The sequence below is a fragment of the Myotis nattereri genome (assembly GCF_964212035.1).
Source record: "Myotis nattereri genome assembly, chromosome: 3".
Taxonomy (NCBI): domain Eukaryota; kingdom Metazoa; phylum Chordata; class Mammalia; order Chiroptera; family Vespertilionidae; genus Myotis; species Myotis nattereri.
In genome coordinates this window covers 194,127,162-194,141,399 of record NC_138077.1, presented here as the reverse complement: position 1 = coordinate 194,141,399, position 14,238 = coordinate 194,127,162, and the positions used below count along the sequence as shown (strand labels likewise).

The 14,238-nt window shown below is 52.9% G+C and overlaps 1 protein-coding gene across 1 annotated transcript; it reads left to right on the top strand.

The window, feature by feature from the left end:
- Positions 1 to 12,141: 12,141 nt before the first annotated feature.
- GJB3 (gap junction protein beta 3) lies at positions 12,142 to 12,981 on the top strand (the record flags this gene model as incomplete). Its single annotated transcript, XM_081087334.1, has 1 exon — positions 12,142 to 12,981. The coding sequence occupies exon 1, from the start codon at positions 12,172 to 12,174 to the stop codon at positions 12,979 to 12,981; it is 810 nt and encodes a 269-aa protein (XP_080943460.1). The 5' UTR covers positions 12,142 to 12,171.
- Positions 12,982 to 14,238: the final 1,257 nt, after the last annotated feature.

Sequence of the window (14,238 nt, the reverse complement as noted above, 5' to 3'; positions counted from 1 at the left end):
GGGACGAAACTGTCTATCGTGCACTTGCATCATCAGAAAGGCTTTTTACAGGTCATGTCAGCGCCAATGGCCTTGTCCAAATGGCTGGATTCAGACAGCATTTACAAACTCACATATCATTTCTCGACCTCCATCATTTCCTTCTACCTCTCCCATCTGCTCCTGTTCTTGTGCTTCCCAGCTCAGCTCATGGCAAGCCATCTACTCAGATGCCTATCTCAAGATCTCTCCAATGTACAGGAACAGAGAGTTCAGGAACCACAACCTCGAAGCCCAGACCCAGTTGAGGCTCTACTCCCCAAAGCCCAGTGCTCATCACTTCCTCCGCCCAGGGACAAGGCCCCAAAAGCTCCCACACTGCAGATGGCAGGCTGATTTCAGGCCTATTGCACATACCTCAGCCCCAGCCACCCGATACCCCACACCCTTCCAGCTCGGACAGCCCAAGCAAAGAGCCTCCTCCCATCTAGAAGAAAGCAAAGGCTAGGTGAGGCCAGACAGACAGCTCAGCCAACCCTTGAGTACCAGGGTTTGGGCCTGGAGGAAAAAAGAGGGGACACAGATGAGGTTCAGTCAGCAAAGGCTTCCTGGAGGAGGGCAGGTGGTCAGGGAGGAACTTCTGGAGGGTAGGAGGACGGGATGCTAAGCTTGAAGGGAACCGATAAAACCGCTGCTGTGTGTTGGCCTGGCGGGAGCTTGGTGTTCTGGGGGGGGCTTCAGCCACTCATTCTGTAAATACTTTTGTCTACGAAGTGCCAGGCACTGTTTTAGGCAGTGGGAGTACACCCATGGACAAAATTTACTGTCCTCCTAGATTCTAGCGATGGGAAAGACAATTAACAAGAAGAATAAGCAAAAATGTAAAATACGTTACATGATTGTAGTGCTAAGGGGGGGAAATAAAGCAGGAAGTGGGTAGGGAATGGTGAGAGGGGGACTGCAATTCCAGATGAGGAGGCCAGGGAAGGCCAGGAGCAAGCGAGGCAGAGATTTGGGGGGAAAGTGCACCAGATAGAAGGAAGGTGAGTCCACAGGCGCTGAGGCTAGGGAAGACCCGTGCATACCCAGGACAGCAAGGAAGCCAATGAGGCAGGGCAGTGGGAGAGCGGAGAGGCACGGACAATGAAGCCAGAGCTTCCGTCTGAGGCTTGAGAAGGACCAGCTCACATAGGTTCCTTCAAGCCATCTGATGCCTTTGACTGTCATCTAAGTAAGAAAGAAGCCAGTGGTGCATTTGGAACAGAAAGGGGTGGCCGTGTTAGCAACAGATGAATGGGGCAAGGGATAAAGCAGGGAGGCCAGCTACAAGCTATTGCAATAATGGGGCGGTGACGGGGGGACACTCATGGCTTTAATGTTACGAGGATAACATGAATGGAGTCCATGAGGAGTGTCCAGATTCTGAAAATATTTTGAAAATAGCACCAAAATGAGTCACTGACATGGAATGCAAGGTATGAGAAAAGAGAGTCAATAATGACTCTACGTGTGGGGCCTGAACTAGCAGACGAGTAAAATTGCCATTTACTCAAAGAGTAAGTGAGAAGAGAAGGTTGAGAGGAGACTAAGGAGTAGGTTGCCGGGCAAAATACAGGGCACCCAAGTAACTGTGAATTCCAGATGAACAACAAATAATTCTTCTTAGCAGAAGTATGTCCCACGCACTGTCTGAAATTCAAATTTAACTGAGCGGGGTTTGTTTTTGTTTGCTTTGCTCCTAAGTCTGGCAATCTTAAGAAAGGGGCTTGTGATACCTACTAGGTTTCCATAGGTAGGGGTTCAGAAGCAGCTGCAGAGAATGGTCTGGAATCAGGAAAGGCGGGGGTGGGTGGAAGGGTGGGAAGAGATCAACCAAAGAACTTGTATGCATATATGCATAACCCGAGGACACAGACAATAGGGTGGTGAAGGCCTGGGGTGGGGACAGGGGCAGGCTAGAAGGGGTCAATGTGGGGGGAAAAGGGACATGTAATACTTTCAATAATAAAGATTAAATTTTTTTTTTAAGGGAAATGTCTGGGTTGAAGATGAGTAACTAGGAGTTGTCAGCCTAATTTTGGAATTTAAACCCTGAGACTTGATGACATTACCAAGAGACGGAAGACAGGGGAGAGAGTGCTAGGCCTGTGGCCTGGGGCACTCCAGTATTTAGAAGTCAGGGGGAGGCACCAGCAAAGGAGACTGAGAAAGAAAGGCCAGAGGGAAGAAGAAGAGGCAGGAGAGAGTGGTGCTCCGGCGGCCAAAAGCTGCTGGGAGTGCAGGGCAAGAGGAGGGTTGAAACTTGGCGGTGGGATTTAGCTATGGGAACCTTGGGTGGACTGTGAAGAGGAAAAGCCTGATTAGAGTGAATTCAAGAAAGACAAAACAATGGAGATAATGAATCAAGATAACTCTTTTATAAAAATATACTAGAGGCCTAATGCATGAAATTTGTGCAAGAGTAAGCCTTCCTTCCCCCAGCTGCTGGCACCTGAGACCCGGGCTTCCCTCGGAGCCCTGGCTTTGTCCAGAAGGACATCCGGTCTAATTTAGTCTACTACACTTTTATTATTATAGATACTTTTTCTAATTTTAGAGAGAGGAAGGGAGAGGGATAGAGAGATAGAAATATCAATGAGAAAGAAACATCGATTGACTGTCCCCTGCTTGCGCCCTACTGGGGATCGAGCCCACAACCCAGGCATATGCCCTGACCAGGAATCAAACCCATGACTTCTCAGTCCATGAGTCACACCGGCCAGGCAAGATAACTCTTTTGAGGAGATTTGCTATAAAGAAATGGGGGAAAATGAGGCAGATGCTGGAAGAGGTGGGGTCAGGGGAGGTTTATTTGTGTGTTCTTAAGATGGAGAAATACCAGCATAGTTATTGTAATGGGAAAGAGCCAGTGAAGAGCTAAAGGGTGGTGATGGAGGAGAAAGAGAAGAGGTAGAGTAGAGTAAGGTCCTTGGTGGTTGAGAAGGTGGGATCCAGTGGACATGTAGAATGGTTGAATCCTAGCTGCCACTCAGAAAGTCAGGTATTACCTCCTTTATTTGAGGATAACGTTGTGCAGGCAGAAGTTGCAAGTAACTCTGGGTGATCTTGAAAGGAAAACATTATAGCCTGGGTCTGGGACATCTCTTCCTCCCTAGTCATGGCCCCAGACATGCTGGGACAGGGCTGGCAGCCTCCATCCCTCCACCTGGCCTGTTTCCCAGTGGGTTCCACCTGCCCCACCTCTCTGCTGCACACACACAAACACAGGGAGAATCCCAGCCAGAGACGGCCCTGCCCCTTCCCAGGAAGCCCCTGCCTGAAGTCTGGGCAGAGTTGCCGACACAGGGGGCGGCCAGAGAGCAAGACCAGCCTGGGCCAAGCCTGGGCCGGAAGAGGTACAGTGACAGGCTTGGGATTCGCCACCCTCAGAGAGCAGGTGTGGGCCCTCGGGGAAGTGGGGGTGGCTGGGAAGCTGCCAAGACCAGGTACAACACAGCCTTGCCCAGAGGCTGGGGGGTGGCCTACATGGCCTCCCACACACAACCCTGCTCCGGCAGCAGCGCTTCAATGTGGGACAGCAGGGCCTCAGAGCCTCTTTCTGGAACGGAGACTCTGACAGCTCCTTCCAGAACAGGCAAAGGCCAGTTGTTGGGGTCACTGCCTGATGTCGGGAGTGAGGGGACAACCTCTGGCAGGGTCAGGACGTTCAGACCTAGGCACTGAAATCCCCTGGTCACCAGAGAAAACAAAAAACCAGAGACACCACCACCGCCACCACCTCACACAACCACAGCCTCACAAAACCCTACCCGCCACCTCCACAGTCACACACACTCACAGCCACACGCGCCAAACATGCACACACTCCCCATGCTGCCCCTTTCACACACAGGTACCCAATCTCAAGTACAAACAGCTCTCCCACAAAACCTCATGTGCGGCCAACATTTACTTTACAAATAGTAACTGGGCGTCGGCTACATCCAGGCCCTGAGATGCAGCAGGAGCCTAACCCGCCAGCTCCCTGCTCTCCAGGAGGTCATTTCAGACAAGGCCCCGAAGAGTCACTGCTGAGGAAGTGGGTGAGATAAGTTCCGAGGGGGAGACCAGGGACTACCTCTACCAGAAGGTGAGACCTCCATAAGGAGGAGGAACTGCCTGGCGAAGAGCAGTTCAGGCCGAGGGAACGGCAAACGCAAAGGCCAGAGGGTGGACTGAGCAAGGCCAGTGTGACTGGAGACGAGTGCTCACGGGGACGTGTGGCAGGAGGTGAGGCAGGATGAGCTCATTTGGGGCTTGGTAAGCTAGTCCCAGGGGAGTGGGTGTTAGTATAAAAGTAATGATAAGTTACCACAAGGTTTTAATAGAGAAATGGCATGACCTGATTTATATTATTAAAGCCCTACTTTAGCTAGAAGAAACCTGGGAGAATTTTTTTTTTTTTTCAATTCTCAGCGTGGGGAAGGCATTTCTAGTTATGAGCAAAGCCTGAGGCCATCGAAGATAAAATGGATACATTTGACTACCAAAGAAAGTTTAATTCTACACAAAGTCAAAATGCAAGTGTCAAACTGGGAGGGGGGGGAATCTTTTCTATTTGTACCATTGACAGCGGGCTTCTTTCTTTAATATGTAAAGAGCTCCTGAGAAATAAATAATAAAAAAGCCAATCATCCCACTGAAAATTGGGCAAAGGCAAAGGACAATTCACAGAAAAAGAAACACAGGTGGCTCCTAAGTATATGAAAAGATGTTCACTGTCACTCAGAAGAAGAGAAATGCAAATGGGAAATGTAATGAGGTACCACTGGCAAAGATCATTCAGTTTGGTAATGCTCTATATTGACCAGGACATGAGGAAACAAGCCCTCTCATCTCTGCTGGTAGCGTAAACTGATACATCTATGGAGGAGATTTATCAAAATGTCAGGGTGTTTTTTGTCTTTTTTTTAGGGGTTTGTTTGTTTGTTTGTTTGTATCAAAATTTTAAATGGGTCTACAACTTTAACCCAAAAATTCCACTTCTAGAAATATATCTTATAGATATAATTTTTAAAAATCTGTTAATGATGCTTTGTCCAAGGATATTTCTTATAATGTGTTTATAATAGAAAGTAATATAAGATTGGAAACAGCCTTAATTTTCATTAATAGAGAACTGATTAAATAGATTATGGTACATATACTATTCAGCTGGTGGCTGTTTTTTAAGAGGCAGCTCTACATCTACTGATAGGAGAAAATGGAATACTATTCAGCTATTTAAAAAAAGAATGAGCTAGGTCTATAGCCACTGAGAGAGGACAATGTCTTCTTTTTTATTGATTTTGAGAGAGAGAGAGAGAGAGAGAGAGAGAGAGAAACATTGATTTGAGAGTGAAACATCGATCAGCTGCCTTCTGCACACCCCCTACTCAGGATCAAGCCCACAACCCAGGCATAGGCCCTGAATAGGAATCAAACCGGAAACCTTTTGGTGCACCGGAGGATGCCGAATCAACTAAGCCACACTGGCCAGGGCAATGTCCTATATTTTGTTAAATGCAAGCAGCAAAGTACAAAACACATGGGCATAGCATACTTCCATGGGGTAAATGTATGAAGAGTATTACTAATATATCTATGTAGTCAACGATGCAGTTCATCTCAGGACAGGAAACAAGTAACTGGAAACCTGGTGGTCAGGGAGCAGCCCTGGCCACATAGTCTGGTGTTTGGGGAGAAGATAGGAATCGTGCTAGAAATGTGGGGCTCGTCAGCAAATGGATGGTAGTGGGAGCCCCAGGACTGGAGGAGCTCGCCCAGGAAAGAGGAGGCTGAGCCCTGGGACATGCCCATTCTGGAGGCCGGGATGCGAGGCCGCTAATGTACAAGGAAACGGGGAATGTGGTGTCAAGGAAGCAAAAGAAGAAAGTGTATGAGAAGGAAGGGGTGGTCAGCTGTGTCAGGTGCTTCTGAAAGTCCAGGAGGATGGGACAGAGAAGTGGCTATTAGATCTAGCATCATGGAGTTCCATGTGACTTTGATGGGGTTGTCTTTAGTGACATGATAGGAACAGAAACATTGTTCAAATGGGTTAAAGAGTGACTAGGAGGTAAGGAAGTGGGTATTTAGTTTTTTAATTTTTGCTTTTTTAAAATATGTTTTTATTCATTTCAGAGAGAGAGGAAGGGAGAGGGAGAGAGAGAGAGAAACATCAGTGATGAAAATCATCAATCAGCTGCCTCTTGCATGCCCCCTACTGGGGGATCAGGCCCACAATCCCGGGCATATGCCCTGACCAGAAATCAAACCATGACCTCCTGGTTCATGGGTTGATGCTCAAAGACTGAGCCACACTGGGTGGGTATCTGGTTTTGCTCTGACATGCAGCAGAGCAACAGGTGGTCGGAGCAAGTGGCAGAGTTATGGACCCCATCATACTCACACATCTCCCCACACCAGCTCAGGCACAGAACTGCCCCGACCACCCCAGCGCTGCTAAGTCTCAGCAGCGACTTTGCAGGCCAGAACCCAGTGAGTGGGCACCTGGCTGAGGCCCCCAGAACTGGTTCTGTGTAACCCTGGGCAAGTCACCTAACCTCTCTGTGCCTCAGTTGTCTCATTCATAAAAGTGAGGAGGCTCACACCACGGTCACCCACACTGTGGGGATGAAATGAAGCCTCCGGAATTGCCTGGCACAAAGATGTCTCAGAGCCCCACCCCACCCCCGACCCTGTTAGCTCTCTATCACCATGAGTAGGGTGACAGTGTCATTGATCTTCCCAAGTTTGGGGGCACTTTTGAGGATAAAGGAGGGGGCGCCTTTAATTACAGCAATGGGTGCTCCTGGGGAAATGAGTCACCCTTGTGTCAGCAACAGCATTGCTGTTGAAACTGCAGGGCCGAAGCCCTATGTGACTAAGATCTCAGGACTCCTGGGGAGACCGGAAACACCGGGGTTACCTTCGAAAGGCTGGGGTGCCAGGGGCGCTCATTCGTTTCCTAATCAGGACCCACTAGTCAATGAGACAAAGCGCCCTAGTCCCCAGAGCGCAGCCCAGCCGCAGGCCCACCTCCCTCCGCGGGGGGCTCTGCACGCACCCACCCCACCTCCCCCCACAGGCTCTGGCCCTCGTAGCAATTCCTGGCAACGACCTGCCCCCACCCCGTTTCACCTCCAGGCACAGGATTCGCTTCGCCCCCTCCCACCCGGCTTCTCCAATGAGCACCTGCTTCATTGGAGGACACAGACAGGAGGCAGCACGGCCGCCGAGGACCCGTCGCGCCGGGAAGGCAGGTCCCCAGGAGTGCTCCCACGCGGGTCGGGGCGGGCGGGGACCCTGACCTGCCGGACGCGGGCACGGTCCCAGCGGTAACACGCGTGGGCGAGTGGTGATTGCAGTCCGTGCCCGGGCCACGGCACTTGCCGGTTTATAGTGCTTCACGCCCCTAATCTCATTGGAGCCTTTGCAACAGCCCTGCCCATGGCCACCGAGGCCCCTGTGCGCACATGACACACCGAGGCTCGGACCCGGCAGACACCTGCGCTCCAGCGAGGGTTGCCCTGGGAACGCGCCGCAGCGTCGGGGCTAGAGCCGGACCCTCCGCGGCGGGGCGGGGTCCCGGGCTCCTCCCCCGACCCTTCCTCCTCCCCACGGCCCCCAGGGCGCGCCGGCCACCGCGGGAGCTTCGCCGCGGCCGCAGAGCCCCTGTTCCCGGCGCCCCCATCTCTGCTGCGGACCTCGAGGACGCGGGGTCCCGGCCCCGCGCTGGCCGCGCCGCTGCGGGTAAGTGCCGAGTGCGGGCGGGGGCTGCGTGCGGGCGGGCCCCCCTGGGACGCTGAGCGCTCCGTGGCGCCGGCCGGCGAAGGGCTGCGTCTTGATCCCGCCTGGCCCGCGCGGCTGCGGATCCGGGGCGTGGGGAGTCGGGGATGATGTTGGAGGGACCTCTCCACCGCCTTCTCCCGCCTCGATTCTGGGCGGGAGTGGGGGCTCCAGCTGCCGGGAGGCTCCCAGACACCCCGCTTCTAGGTCGGCAAGCTCCCAAACTGCCTGGAATGGAAGGGAACGCGTGGAGAAGGGTCCTGGCGGGAGGAAGCGTAGGATTTTAGACTTTGGGAATCCGCGCAAGCCAAGTTCTACGCGGACTTTCGACTGCGAGGGACGGGTCCCTCAAATGCAGTTCTATTGGGGGCGGGAGGGGGGACAAAATCTGGGCGCCGCTCGGCCCAGGAGCTGGGAGAAAGCGGGTGGCGGGAGCTGTTATTGGGGGACCGCGGCGGTGCGGAACCAGACCGGCTCCACCAGTCCCAAGCCTGGGCTTGGAGGGGAATTCCTTGCAGTTGAGTCGCTCCCCGGGGTGTGTCTGGCGGGACTGGGCGGACGGGTCCGGAGGTGCAGCCCTGGAGGGGGGCTGCACGGGGCGGCTGCCCCGGGAGGAGGGTCGGGTGGGCGCACGGCTCAGGGCCCCTGTGCTCGCAGGGCTGGCAGACGGGGCTGCCTTCTGGAACTTGCACCAGGGGAGCGGCAGGCTGCGGGGAGCTGGTTCTGGATTCCCACCAGGGCTCCAGAAAGTGGGACTTCGTTCCCTTGCAGTGGTTCTCAACCTTCTGGCCCTTTAAATAGAGTTCCTCGTGTTGTGAGCCAACCATAAAATTATTTTCGTTGCTACTTCCTAACTGTAATGTTGCTACTGTTATGAATCGTCATGTAAATATCTGAGATGCAGGATGGTCTTAGGCGACCCCTGTGAAAGGGTCGTTCGACCGCCAAAGGGGTCGCGACCCACAGGTTGAGAACCGCTGCCGGAAAGACGTGGAGTCGCGGGGATTAGGGCATTCTTGGAAGCAGGTGGCCCGTTGAGGCTTGAATGCAGACGGGACTCCACTTCCCATGCACATTCCACTGCCCGTCCCCAAAGGCCAGGTCTCAGAGGGAGCAGAGGAGGGTGTCCAGGCCGAGATTCTCAGAGAAGAGGCATCGAGAGGGCCCAGGTGCTGAGAAGGAGCTGCCTTCTCCCAGTGAAAGGAGGTTTCCCCGCAGGCTACCTAGTCCTCAGGGCCCTACCGGGCTCCTGCCCGCACCGCCCAGCCCCTCCCTCCACGCTGCCTCTGTAAGCATTCATGTGTTTATTCATTCAACATGCATTGAGTCCCCACACTGTGCCAAGCACGAGACACAAAAAAAGCGGTAAGCAAGACAGGGCTGGCATTCTAGTGGGGGAAACAGACAATAAATGAAAACAAATAGGTAAACAAATACTTTCATTTCGCCCTGGCCAGTTTGGTTCAGTGGTTAGAGCGGCAACCTGCAGACCTAAAAGTCGCCGATTGGATTCCCAGTCAAGGGCATAGACCTGGGTTTTGGGTTCCATCCCCAGTCAGGGCGGAGGCAACCAGTTGATGTACCTCTCTCACATCAATGTTTCTCTCCCCACCCCCCACCCGTCCTTCCCTCCCACTCTCTCTTAAAAAAAAAAAAAATCAATGGAAAAAATATCCTCAGGTGAGGATTAACAAAAATAAAACCTTTAAAGGACCTGCCCAGAGAATTTTCCGCCCAGAAAAAGCCCACCTAGAGTGCTTTAAAATCTCTGACTCCCCGTCCCTGGGTGCTGGCGCCATTTTGGGGCTCAGCCCATCCGGTTTTTCAGATGACCTAATAAATTCATAATTCTTAAAAAAAAAAAACACAACAACTTTAATTTCAAATAGTGATTAAATGCTATAAAGAAAATAAAGGAATCCTAGCTGGTTTGGCTCAGTGGATAGAGTGTCAGCCTGCAGGCTGAAGGGTCCTGGGTTCGATTCCGGTCAAGGTTATATGCCTGGGTTGCAGGCTCGATCCCCAGTGGGGGACAAGCAGGAGGCAGCCGATCAGTGCTTCTCTATCATCTTTGATGTTTCTGTCTCTCTCCCTCTCCCTCTCTGAAATCAACAAAAATATATTTTTTAAAAATAGAGAGAAAAATAAAGGTACGGGAGCAGAGTGACTGGAAGGGGATGGGCTCCCAGATTTGGGGTTACCAGGGAGGCCTCTTAGGCACCAGTTTCAACCAGTGTGTTGTGGCAGGCACACTGGTGTGCCGCAAGAATTTTTAAATATATATTTTTATTTCAGAGAAGAAGTGAGGACGATAGAAACATCAATGATGAAAAAAAATCATTGATCGGCTGCCTCCTGCATGCCCCCTACTGGGGATGGAGCCTGAAACCGGGGCATTTGCTTTGATGGGTAATCGAACCCTGGCCTCCTGGTTCATGTCTCAATACTCAACCATTGAGCTATACCAGTCGGGCTCCAAGAATTTTTAAAACATTCAATAGCTGACTCTTTACTCAGGGGTACTGACCTCTTTTCCCTTAGATTGTCAAATTTTAAAAATGACAACGGCCAACACAACAATAGCTGTCCCGTGTGAATAAATCAAAAGTATGCTTTTTATTTGTCAGATGGGCTGCAGAATTTTAGTAATTAGTTTATGTGCACCATGAGATGAGAAAGGTTGAAAATCGCTGCTCTAAGGAGATGTTTGAGCAGAGGCCGCCGTGATGAGAAGGCTCCAGCCATGCGTGGTTCTGGAGAAAGAGCATTCCAGGCAACAGGAAAAATACCAAAGCCCCCAAGGCCCCCAGAGTGGCCGGAGCAGACAGGCAGCGTGAGAGTGCAGCAGAGAAGGGTGAGGAGGTAGAATCTGGGGGCAGTTCTAAGTGTAATGAGAGGCTAGTAGAGTGTGTTAAACAAGGGAGTGACATGACCCAATTTAATGGACTCTAGGGGTGCAGGAGCAGACACTGAGAGGCCAGTAAGGAAGCTGTGGCAATTAATACCAGCAAGAGTTGATGGTGGCTTGGACCAGGGTGGTGGCAGTAGGGAGTGAGAAGCAGCTGTGCAGGGCGGCGGGGCGAAGGGGGCCGACAGGCATCGTGCTTGCTCAGAGTCACATACACCACTCCAGGAACGCTTATACGTGTGTGCAGACCCATACACACGTGGAGTCACACCCATGGCAACGTGCACACACTAGGTATACTTTTAGGCAGACCCACCCTTCCACACCCTCTGAGTCACTCCAGGACTGAGTGGAAAAAGTGTGATCAGGAGGCCTAAACGAAACATGTTTCCACGCACCCAGCATGGCTGTGTAGCTGGAGCTTTCCCAGGGCCTGGCACAGGGAGCAGGGAGTTCTAGCTAGATAGTCCCTGGCTCTCCTATTCCCCAGAGCTCGACAGTACCCCTCTTCACACACACCCCAACATGAACTGGTCTCCCAGCTTTACCACCCACCAGCTGTGAGACCTTGGGGAGTTAGTTCCCCTCTCCCAGCCTCGGTTTCTTCTCTGTAGAATAAGATTCAGCCCCGACCTCACAGGATGGTAGCGAGGCATCAGCGAGGTAAGGTGTAAGAACCGGGTCTGGGCAGGCATCCAGCAGAGAAGGGGAGAGAAGGTGATGGACAGCACAGCCCTGGCACCCACAGTCCAGCCTTGAATCCAACTCTAGTTTTATTTATTTTTTTTAAATATATTTTATTGATTTTTTACAGAGGGGAAGGGAGAGAGACAGAGAGTCAGAAACATCGATGAGAGAGAAACATCGATCAGCCGCCTCCTGTACATCCCCCACCGGGGATATGCCCGCAACCCAGGTACATGCCCTTGACCGGAATCGAACCTGGGACCCCTCAGTCCGCAGGCCGACGCTCTATCCACTGCGCCAAACCGGTTTTGGCCCAACTCTAGTTTTAAATGATTGACTGGACCTCTGTAGATTTCATGAGTGGCCAGCATTTATTGAGCACTTACTATGTACTAAGTACTCTGCAACCCTTATCTTTGTAAGGGTAAATGAGGAACCTAAGAGCATCTGCCTCGTGGGGTTGTTATAAGGATTAAATGAAATCCTGCACATAGAGTGTTGAGCTCTGTGCTTGGCTCAGAGTAAATGCTCGATAAATAGGAATTGTTATTCCTCCTGGTATACTAGCTCTGTGACTCTGGGCAGGTTACTTACCCTCTCTGCCTATTACCTGTAGCTCAGGCAACATCATATCCCTGATCTCATAAGGTCTTCGCCGTGATCAAATGAGTCCATCCACAAAGAGCTCAGAACATAGTAAAAGCTCAACAAATGTCACCCATTCATTAACATATGGTCTTCCCTGTTATTCCATCAGGTGTGCACGGCCCCGGGCGCCCCTACCAGGCACCATGGACTGGAAGACGCTCCAGTCCCTACTGAGTGGCGTGAACAAGTACTCCACAGCATTCGGGCGCATCTGGCTGTCGGTGGTGTTTGTCTTCCGGGTGCTGGTGTACGTGGTGGCTGCAGAGCGCGTGTGGGGGGACGAGCAGAAGGACTTCGACTGCAACACCAAGCAGCCAGGCTGCACCAACGTCTGCTATGACACCTACTTCCCCATCTCCAACATCCGTCTCTGGGCCCTGCAGCTCATCTTCGTCACCTGCCCCTCGCTGCTGGTCATCCTGCACGTGGCCTACCGGGAGGAGCGGGAGCGGCGGCACCGGCTGAAGCACGGAGACCAGTGCACCAAGCTGTATGACAATGCGGGCAAGAAGCACGGCGGCCTGTGGTGGACCTACCTGCTGAGCCTCATCTTCAAGCTCATCATCGAATTCGTCTTCCTCTACGTGCTGCACACCCTCTGGTACGGCTTCAGCATGCCACGCCTTGTGCAGTGTGCCAACGTGGCGCCCTGCCCCAACACCGTGGACTGCTACATCGCCCGGCCCACGGAGAAGAAGGTCTTCACTTACTTCATGGTGGGCGCCTCTGCCGTCTGCATCGTGCTCACCATCAGCGAGATCTGCTACCTCATCTTCCACAGGGTCATAAAAGGCATACGCAACCAGAGGGCCCCTGGCAGCCGCAACCGCAAATCCTCAGCCAGCCGGGCCTCCACCTGCCGCTGCCACCATAAGCTGGTGGAGGGGGAGTTCGTCCTGGGCGCCCACGGCGACAAGCCGCATGCTTCAGCACCCGCTCTGACCCCCATCTGACCACGGGCCGGGGGGTGATGCCTGGTCTGCCAACGGGGACAGGTGGGGAGGTATCGCGCCGGTGGAGGGGTCCTGCAGGTGCTGGGTGCCCCCACTTGGAATTCACCGAGCTATCCAGTTTCATTCGGGGCAGATACTTTTTGAGTGCTGGGCACTGTGCTGAATACTTGGGTGTAGGTCACTCCACAGGCCCAGTGCCATCTCTTGGGGGAAGCCAACACTGAAACGAGCAAATTAACTACTGCGCAAGGGGATGCTTAGGGCGCTCATACAGGGCTTCTACCCAGCCCAGGAGGGAGCGATCAGGCGAGACTTTCCTGAGGAAGTAAAGTTTAAGAGAAGTGAGAAGTGCTTCCAAGTGGAGAAAAGAGCAGGCACAGAGGCCTGGAGGCTACAAGAAGAGACATGCTTGCCCTGGGTTGGGTGCACCAGACCAGAAAGAATGTTCCTTCCCTTTGGAGAAGCACCTGGGTCCCTGCGGTGCAGAGGAAGAATTCCCCCAGCAGAGGGAGGTCTGGAGGCCTGAGGATTCTTGGGAAGAGGAGGAGGGGGCTCTGGTGACACCAACAGGGATCCTCTGAGTCCCACTGCTCTCAGGGCAGGTCCCCCTCCGCAGCCTCCACTCTCCCAGCCTCAGGAAGCTTCGCTCCCATCTTCCTCCCTGCAGATGTGCTCAGTCTGGTGCCAGCCTTTCAGACCCTGCTTCGTGGGGCTCGGGGTGGATGTCCTAATAGGAACATCCCCACGGCAGTGTCCTTGAAATCAATAAAGGCTGGGTTTTATACAGGTTGGCTCCATCCTCTGTTCTTCTACACTCCCACCAACAAGACCCTGAGGTCAGGAAAGGTCGCCCTGGGAAGGAGAGAGAGCTCCATGGCGGGGCGGGGGGTGGGGGTGGGATAGGTGGGGTGGGGAGGGGGGGTACAGCTAGGGTGTGGGCTGAAGTTAGGCTGGGGCTGGGATTGACAGGCGGGAGCTGGGGTGGAACCTACTGTGATTGGAGATGTGACCACAAGAGGGCGCTATGCTCCCGCTATAGTCGTTCTAGTGATTTCATAGGGAGACTGTCCTGAGCGCACACAATCACTGCCCTCTCATTACAGACAAATCACAGTCCCTCCTCTGTAACCCAGGCACTGCCATCCACAACCGCATCCCCACCCTGTGTACACAACATCCCTGTTAGTCATACTCTCACTCTTATATGCTGCCGGCAGGCCTGTCGTCTCCTCTACAGGCATGCGGTCCCTGCCTCAC